At 40.1% G+C, this 9,272-nt stretch overlaps 2 protein-coding genes across 4 annotated transcripts in view; one reads left to right on the top strand and one right to left on the bottom strand.

The window, feature by feature from the left end:
- dpf2 (double PHD fingers 2) overlaps positions 1-2,716 on the top strand; it is a 9,635-nt gene extending 6,919 nt beyond the window's left edge. Inside the window, exons 7-11 of one of the 2 annotated variants that reach the window (XM_060863451.1) lie at positions 1-88; positions 424-555; positions 655-767; positions 1,170-1,251; positions 1,344-2,716. The exon at positions 1-88 is cut by the window's left edge and continues 47 nt beyond it. In XM_060863451.1, the coding sequence (XP_060719434.1) occupies positions 1-88; positions 424-555; positions 655-767; positions 1,170-1,251; positions 1,344-1,426 (498 nt within the window). In that variant the 3' untranslated portion in view covers positions 1,427-2,716. Of the gene's footprint in view, positions 89-420; positions 556-654; positions 768-1,169; positions 1,252-1,343 lie in introns of both variants that reach the window. The other variant, XM_060863450.1, reaches the window with a different exon arrangement.
- A 589-nt stretch (positions 2,717-3,305) lies between these two features.
- On the bottom strand, positions 3,306-8,210 carry chrm1b (cholinergic receptor, muscarinic 1b). Of its 2 annotated transcripts, none has more exons than XM_060863437.1 (2): positions 7,834-8,210; positions 3,306-5,997 (listed from the first exon to the last, which is right to left on the bottom strand). In XM_060863437.1, the coding sequence occupies exon 2, from the start codon at positions 5,923-5,925 to the stop codon at positions 4,372-4,374; it is 1,554 nt and encodes a 517-aa protein (XP_060719420.1). In that variant the 5' UTR covers positions 5,926-5,997; positions 7,834-8,210; the 3' UTR covers positions 3,306-4,371. The 2 variants fall into 2 exon arrangements, with proteins under 2 accessions (XP_060719420.1, XP_060719421.1); XM_060863438.1 differs by having other exon boundaries at positions 3,306-5,994.
- Between the last annotated feature and the right edge of the window lie 1,062 nt (positions 8,211-9,272).

The following is a 9,272-nucleotide window of genomic DNA, read 5'->3' as shown; positions in this document are numbered from 1 at the left end:
ACCCACTCTCACTTAGCCGACGAGGAAGGGGAGGAAAAAGAGGAGGAGCTTCACGAGCAGACTCCACCCCCACCCGAGGAGCCTAAGAGTGAGGATCTCGTGCTGTTTGATGTTTACGTAGATCATTATAATGTTATAATAACACGTCTATCTGTATTACAGTCTCAGACACGAGAGACGTTTCATAAGCTGCTTTTTTGTAGCTGTTAAAAGCTTATAAGAAGATTTCACGATAATCATATTATACCTTTTTATCAAGGGATTAAACCAAATATTTAAACTTATTAAGTAAATAAATACCAAATAGTTATCAGACTGCTGTGAGATTTGTGTGTTGGTTTGTTGTATATGAATATTAAGGGTATGAGGTATTTATTGTTGTTTATATTCTAGACTGAAGTTTCAGTTTTTTCTCCCTAGCAGCTCCTAAGAAGGGTCCTGATGGTCTGGCTCTGCCCAACAACTACTGCGATTTCTGTCTGGGTGACTCCAACATGAACCAGAAAACTGGCCAATCAGAAGAGCTGGTGTCCTGCTCTGATTGTGGACGCTCCGGTACGAAAGAATAAACCGAGAAAACCTTCCGCTGTTTTTCACCACCCGTTTACTAATGCTCATTTACCCCTCCCTCTCTTGTTTTCCCCTTCTCTTCAGGCCACCCCTCATGTCTGCAGTTCACCCCGGTGATGATGGCGGCGGTGAAGACGTACCGCTGGCAGTGCATCGAGTGCAAGTGCTGCAACATGTGTGGTACATCAGAGAACGACGTACGTTTGGTCTACTAGCCCCGCACACACACACACACACACACACACAAACGCACATGCGCACATCAGTTATAGTTTCTATAGTAACAGTTCTAGTCTCCACATGGAGGATCCTGTGGATAACCCTATAGTTTATAGCTGCTATAGCACCAGTGTAACTTGTCCTACAGACGTTCCACAACCTTAAACGTAACTATAAACAAGAGAAAAATTCATTCTTTGCTAAATTAAAAACTGTATAATTGTCATCGCTGTGGTGTAAGAGGAATAAAACACTTTGGACTGCGCTGTTGTAGGAAAAACAATGAACTTTGTTTAGTGTCACTCGGCTTCAGTGTCGTCGACGACGTTCAATCCTCTAGGAGTGTTTTGGGTCATTTAGAATTTCCTGCTTTTCCACAGGACCAGCTGCTCTTCTGCGATGACTGTGACCGAGGCTATCATATGTACTGCCTCACCCCGCCCATGTCAGAGCCTCCTGAAGGTAAAGAAAACCTGCAGCCTTCGTAACACGGTAATAACCGTACTATCCCCGCACCCTGAACTAACCCTGACGTTCTGCTACCCGCTCTGCAGGAAGCTGGAGCTGCCATTTGTGTTTGGACCTGCTGAAAGAGAAGGCTTCCATATACCAGAATCAGAACGCTCCACCGTCATGATGGAGCCGCTGCAGAACACTGGCCCTGCGTTCACGGTTCCCAGCTCTGTGCGTTACCACTCAGTGAGTGAGGGAAGGGATTTCAAATAAAATACAACACGAGAAAGAGAAAGAGAGAGAGATGCTGGGAACCGGAAAAGGGAAAAACCTATTTACCCAAGGAAAGGCAGGGATGAACGGATAAACAAGTACACAAAACAAACAAACTCCCTCCTCTTGGCAGGTTTAATTCCAATATGACTGTTACACAGTTCCAAGTTTTAAACTACCCACTGCTTTTTGTTTTCAACTATTATACATAATAGTAGTAATAAACATAACAACAACAGTGATAACTGACTAATCCAAACCCACGCTGTCTAACAGTCCGCTCTGAGAACATACGACTCCGCTCGTCAGTAGCCTCGTCCTTCACCTACTTGAAATATTCACCGAAACCGCCGCTAGCTAAAATCAGTACCAGTTACGTTTCTAGCCACCCAGTAATAGTTGAAACCAATCAGCATGCTTGTTTGTAATAAGACAAATGGTAGCCTGTTTTTTTGTTTGTTTTTTTTTCTTTTTTTTTTTGTATATTTATATATTTGTAAATCATATAAAGGTGTGATGTATTTAAAAAGTGAGAATATCAAAAGTGATCGGTTATTATTCTAGCGGTTAAATTTTTTTTTAACGGTATTAAACCCTTCTTTTATGTCGCAAGCATCATTCGCCAGTGCCATCGATGCATACGCTTCGCCGTCGTCGTCCCTTGAGATTTTTTTTTTTTTTTTGAATTTCTTTTATTTAGCTTGTTAAAACGAAATCTAACTTCCTCAAGGATCTAATAAAGTTAAATGTAGTGTATTAGCGTATAAGTCGGCTCAGGAGACATTGTGGCTTATAACCGATTCAGAGGAGAACAATTCACGACTCAGGTTGTAGATTTTTAGTTTCCCGTCAGAACGAGTTAATCCAGTACTGACGCACTGTTTAGCATGAAATGCAATACGGCCCGATTTATTATTATTTTTTCTTAAAACGGACAAAATCGCGTACGACGGCGTTCTGCCTGTCGAGACGACGGTTTTAATTGTCGAGGTGGTTACCTGGTCAACCCGCAGTACTCAGAGTATTGCTTCCAGCACCTGTCACTTTGACCGTATCCTAGTGTCATTTACAGTTAGAACTGTTTAACCATATGCATGTTTACCTGGTACCACTTTTCAAAGTACACTCGCGCTTATGCTCGCCTCTTGTTGCACTCAACATAACAGTTGTTTTTTTTTTTGTTTTTGTGGGTGGGTGGGTGGGTGGGGGTTGTAATATTTAGTTCTGCTGTTATATCAGTAGTCAACTAACCATTATTAACACAGTAAGTAAAGGTAACATGTTTTTGTTAGTATAGCTGGGTTTTATTTGTTATTGTTTTATTTTTTAAACAGTGGCCATTATTTTTTTGTCAACTCGTTTTCGCGTTTTTTTGAGCGGTTTGATTGATAATGGAATGTTTTGCTTTGTGGTACAAATCTTGAGTTTTTTTTCTCCCAAGGAAAATAAAAACCTATTTAGCACTGACTGTGGTATTAGCAGTGAACTACGTTGACTTTTACGCTCACCTGCGACTCTGTGGGCTTTTAATACTTAAGCAAAAAATAGTGTTCTTTCTGTGTTTAAGTAGCAGTATAAGTCTGTTTATTTTGTACTTAACACATCTTACCACCTGTCAACATTTACGACAAAGTTCCCTTCACTGGAGCTAAAAGGCTCAGATTCGCTACAGCATGACTTCCCCTGTGCACAAAGCACAGCAGCTCCATGAAGACATGATTTGGAGGTGAAGGTTGGAGTGGAAGAAATCGAGTGTCCTACACAGAGCCCTGACTCTGACGCAACCCTACTTAACACCTTTGGGATAAACCGGAACTGGAGTCTCCTCGACATCCCGACATCAGTTTCTGATCTCAGTAATGCTCTCCTAGGTGAACGAACACAAATCCACACAGCCACAATCCAACATCTAGTCGAAAAGCTTATTAAAAACAGCAAAGAGATGTTTTACAAGTGCAAATGGTGGCGATGGTCATTTGGCGCTATAGAACATTTAATGAAATAGTAATTATCAACTAGTTACAATCTAAGTGGTGTGAAGCCAATTGGTTCAGTCCTTCATAGCATTTAAGCTAACGGATAATCAGTTTTGTAGATAAATAAAATATTTATTTGGTTGATTAGTTCTTATAGTCTTACATGTATGTTTGATGTGCGTCAGTTAATTCTTGTTCATTATGACATGGAAAGCAAACACTGATCTTTTGATCCTGATATTTTACTGATTTTTTTGATATTAAGTACAACATGCACATAATATACAAATCTGTTCAATCTCTTAAATCATTTCTGTATTACGATTCTCCTTACGAGTTCATAACAAGGAAGGAGCCGTTGCTTAGCTCGAGTAATACCGCAGACGGAAAAAATCTTCAGTGGAACAATTTGGCAGCATCGTTCAAAAGGGCCCGTGTAGCGGAAACCGAGGAGTGGCTGTTATTTTAGTCATCCTTTCCCCATCTTTCTTTTTCAAATGGCACACAGATGGGAAATTAAACTGGTAGGCAGGACACAACACAGATACGGCGAAAGACGACAGAGAAAAGAAGTCAGGCGCGGATTCCGAAACGCATAACTTAGCCGTGCTTTGATAAACAGTGCAAAAATTTCCAAGCGTTCTCCGTCATTCATCACTGGCAAAAAGTCCAAAACAAGAGAAAGTCGTTTAGTGGGTTTGACGCCTCGTGTTGAGAATGACCTTCATCCATAGCAGGCACTATTGTGGACTATAAGTACCACAGATTTCCAGTCAATTAGATCAACCTTCTGATGAGGCATTTTCAGACACATGCTTCTGTTCGTTACACAGCAGGTTTACCTATCCGTTATTGCATAAATACACACACACTTTGCACATCACACCGTGCTGCATGACTTGTTCGTCCTCACCGAAAAACTACGGCTCTGGTGACTCGTTTGCCACTTTCTGGCATCTCCACGGCGACAAAGTAGCAGTGTTTTGAAAGTGGTTCGGAAGGACTCATTACAGAGAGCGTAGCACATGGGGTTCACTGTGCTGTTGACGTAGCACAGCCAGTATCCCAGATGCCATAACTTTTCAGGGACGCAGTATGAAATAGAAGCCAAGACCATGATGTTGTATGGAGTCCATGTCAGGATAAAGGCCAGTAAGATGGCGCTCAACGTCCGTGCTGCTTTCTTTTCTCGTATGATCATATTTATACGCCTTTTGGTTTTGGGTTGTTTGTGGAAGCTTAGGTCCAGCAGTCTGTTCTTCTTCAGTGAAAGATGTCTGGAAGGTTGACTAGAAGATGGATCTACAACTTGTCCAGATAATGCTGGAATTTCCTGTTGATACTCTGATGCCACATGCAGCTCCTTCAGCTTGATCACTGCAGGATTTGATGCAGACAGTGACATTGCTACGTGATCTTGCTTTTGGTCTTCCTCACTCGTCGAAGACGTCGCGGCGTCATCATCGTCCTCATCTTCAATGTTCCAGCTGTTGCTGCTACACGCCTCCTTGTTATTGATTTCACTTGATGGTGGCAGCATGGAGAGATTTCCTGGAAGTTGCTTTTGTCTTGCTGGAAAACACCCAACTGATGTTTTCCTGGCAAGCTCTAGACCCTTTCTGGGATGTGTCTCAGTGGAGCTACTGAGACTACTTCGATTACTGTTGGACCACTTATTTGTTACCTTCACTGAGCTACTCTGACTGCTACCAACAGACCCAACAAATTTAGCAAGTCCTTTTGCTCTGTTCTCAATCTCCCAGTAAATTCGCCAGTATAGAATGATCATGATGCTGACAGGGAGGTAGAAAGCAGCTATGGCTGTTCCAAAGGTTAAAGAAGGCACTGTTAGAAACGGGATCGAACAGTTCACCTTGTCCTTCAGTGCTTCTTTTGGATGGGGCCAAAACAATATTGCAGGGGCCCACAGTACAAACGAGACCACCCACGCTAGTGTGATCAATGCCGCAGCTTTCCTGGGTGTCCGTTTGGTCCGATACGTTAACGGTCGCGTTACAGAAAAGTACCTGTCGAAGCTGATTACTAGGAGGTTCATAACTGAAGCATTGCTAGCTACATAGTCTAATGCTAGCCAGAGGTCGCATGCTAGATGTCCCAGCATCCAACGTCCCATTATGATATTGGCTGTGTAGAGGTTCATTGATACAGTGCCCAAGATCAAATCAGCCACTGCCAAACTCAAGAGATAATAGTTGCTGATGGTTCTTAGTTGGCGGTTGAGCCGGAAGGAGACGAGCACTAACAGGTTACCCAAGATGGTGATAAAAGAGAGTGTCCCAGTCACAAGAATGATCAGTACCACTTCCCAAGGCTGATGACCCCCGAGTGGACCTAGATCTACGGTCATGTTGGATACCGGAGATTCGCAGGTGTGGCTCATGTTGACACCCACGATGCAACACGAACGGCTCATTCTTCAAGAGTATCAGAGAGTTGAGCTATTGGCTACACCGGCTTTCTGAAAACGTGGTCGTCTCTCGTTCTTCTGATGAAAAAAGGAAAAGGATGCAGATAAGTTTTATGTAAAGTTAAATAAAATTGGGAGCTTGTAAAGGCTTGTGCGGACTATGGTAACATAACAGAACTGGTCTTTGATTTTATTGTTCCCACTCATACGTGTGTATATGATACGACTTACAGGTTATGCAGAGAATACAATCCAATTCGATTGTAGATCTTAATAGCTGAGATACAACTGGACACTGATAGTACTGACATTTTAGAGTACCATCAATTCCTGATAATGTTCCATTGGCTGGTTAGAGAGTTAATTGCATTTAAGCCACCAATGAACATTCTGTTTGATTTCACGGTTACCCAACTATGGGGTAAAATCTTGCACACCGGTACCCTACTCCTAATTGTTGCGGATATTAATATTATATTAACATTATATTGGGTTTGCTTGTTTTAAAACCTTTAGCATCCCATAAATCCAACCTGTCCTTATGTTATCACCTCGTTTTAGATAAGCAGTATTCCATCTGCTTGCCACTTCAGCTGCTCAACGCTGTCAAAACATCTAATATGAAAACTAGATCTCTGCCCTTTCACCGTCACTCAAACGAAATTGGCGACGCTCATTAATATTATGAAGCATCTTCCGTTTACACTCTCTGTTTGATGTACTCGGGACTGTGTTGACTCTGACATAAATGAACCTTGGCACGTTTGTTTTAAGATAAGTTGCCTTTTAATCACCGGGTGTATCTGTGGGTCCATAAGCTTCACGTTCGCTGGTGACGTCTAGACAGCTGTGTTTTGACAAATGCTCGCTTTCAACAGGGTTAAACAACATTACATTAGTGCAACTAATGCTGGGAATGTTTTATCTTTTCAAGCAAGATTTTGTCAAGAGGAAAGTGACCAACTCGCGCAACAAATCGTTTGGAAGTCTTTTCCTAAATTGGAGTGTCATTGATTAAATGCACATTCCTAAAAGTGGGTCAGTAAACCCTCTGCCGTGTTTGGTTTATGTAACCGGAATAGTGTGTGTCTGGGTTGATACTCCACGGTGATGGTTCATTTGTCTTCTGCCTCGTCACAGCCGTGTTGTAGCTAATGCCATTTCAAACATCTTCACATGATTCATGATTCTGTGCTTTTGGAGACTTGTTTTTTCTTTACGGTTACAATCCTTTTTAACACCACCCTTGGTTTTGCCCAACAGTCTTGGCAAAGGTATCTTAGTGAATCTGAAACATAGTTTGTTTAATATGTGACTAAAACCTTTTCATATTCTACCCTTATAACAGAACTAAACACAAGTTTGATTTGTTAACTGCTTTAATTTCGGGCTTATCAACTTTGTTATGCGAAAGTCACAGGGCACAAAAAAAAAAAAAAACGAAAATTGTACAAAACGTCTTTATTGCTGATTTTGTTGATATTGCTGATTTTCATCTTATGTAGAAACACCATTATAGTTTTCTTTTTAAAACGACTTAAGATACATAACTGGATTAAAGTAACCTTTTAGGGTAGAGCTTTAAAAGTATGCTGCTTCATACTAGCAACTTGGCGACGATAAAGCGATGCATTTTACTGCAAATAATGTATATACGTATTTTTTTATTTTTTATTTTCTATACTTCAAACTGTTTTTTTATCTCAAAGGCACACCAAAATCTAAACCTTACCCAAATACATACTCTTGATGATACCAGTCCAGTGGCATACGGGTTGTTTTTCATGCTAAATAGTACAGATTTGAACATTTCATAGATGAGTTTAAACCGTATTTGGTTCATATGATTAATGAATTGGATTAACGGCTACATAAAATCTGTTTTTGCTCAAAAATAAAGTTGTTGACACTTACCATTTTAGAAGATTGACAGTCCGTGTTTCATCCAGTGGAGGAAAGCGTAAAAGCCTACAGCTTTCTCGTCCGGCATTGTTAATTCTGCGCCTCTCAGACATGTATATACAAAATCTCAATGGATATTATTAACAGTGGAAATTACCCAGTGGGAAATTTCCCAATAGATATAAAACTGTAGGTCCATTTTAAGCCATAATACGATTACCGGTCCCTGTTATAACCATGGTTTCTATAACATGCATGCAGTGGGTTACAAAGGAAAAATAAAACAAGTGCAAGGGTATGCTCCAGCTTTGTCCTGACACTCCAGAGGTTCAGAGTCAACTGTCATAATACGTGTGAATAGCACACATGCGCCACTGCCAGAGAGCTGGTGACGAGCTGCAGGCAAGGCGCCTGCACACCGTGTTTACCTTGGGCACGCTCCCGTAGTCTATTTTCATCCACAAATAATAAAGAGTGTGGCTAATTAAAAGAGGTGTCTCAAGGTGGTGTTTTTTATATATATATAATAAAATAAAAAAGTGAAACACACAGTTAGACATGATATCAAATATCAAAATCAAATCAAATCAAATCAAATTTTATTTGTCACATACACATACACATACATACATACAGGGTACGATATGCAGTGAAATGCTTTATGCAACTGTCCGGTATAAGAATAAAGAATATAAAAAAGTATAAAAAAGCAAAAAAATAATAAAGTATAAACTATATAAGAAAACTATATAAAAAAAACTATATAAAAATATGAAATATATGGAGAATATGAAGAGATAATGTATATACATATACATAAATATACATATAAATGTGTATGGTTTTTAAAGATTGTCCTTAAAGTGTCCAGGTGCAAATATAGCAACAGTATCATGAAGAACAAGATTTTTGAAGTCTGTTCTGATTGCGTATGGTCAAAAATCTAAATTGTTTATCATTAAGAAAAAGAACGAAAGAAGGAAAGTGGCTTTCAGGGAATCCCCAGGATTTGCAAACTCCATGGTTTATTTAGGGGTCAAAAAAGCACCACAGTTGAAATCAGAACTTAACATGCTCTATTTGCAAAAAAATATCTGAAATATTTCAATAATCTTTATATTGGATCTGTGGCTACAAAACATTTCAGAACCGCTGTATAGTGTTAAACAGTGTGATCATATTGTCCTGATATTGTTTCACTGGAATATTGATATTCTGAAGTTTATAATCCCTATGCAACTGTTTACGCTAGGCTAAGCAATAAACATAATCACACCCAGTAACCATGCAATGACGTCCAATCATAGCTAATTTCCTCAGACGCCATGTTGGACTGTGTATACATAATTACTGTAAAAGATCCTGCAGTATTTACTTGGCAAACGCTAGTTAGCTAACAGCCTGGGGGCTAATATGTGTCTTTTAAAATTATAATTCTACCAAAATGTCAT

Source organism: Tachysurus vachellii, chromosome 26, assembly GCF_030014155.1.
Source record: "Tachysurus vachellii isolate PV-2020 chromosome 26, HZAU_Pvac_v1, whole genome shotgun sequence".
Classification (NCBI taxonomy): domain Eukaryota; kingdom Metazoa; phylum Chordata; class Actinopteri; order Siluriformes; family Bagridae; genus Tachysurus; species Tachysurus vachellii.
Note: the sequence above shows the minus strand (reverse complement) of the source record. Positions and strands in the feature narration are given on the sequence as shown.

What these genes read in the sequence shown, in the direction of transcription:
- chrm1b (XM_060863437.1), bottom strand. Translation starts at nt 5,925, where the DNA reads ATGAGCCGTTCGTGTTGCATCGTGGGTGTCAACATGAGCCACACCTGC.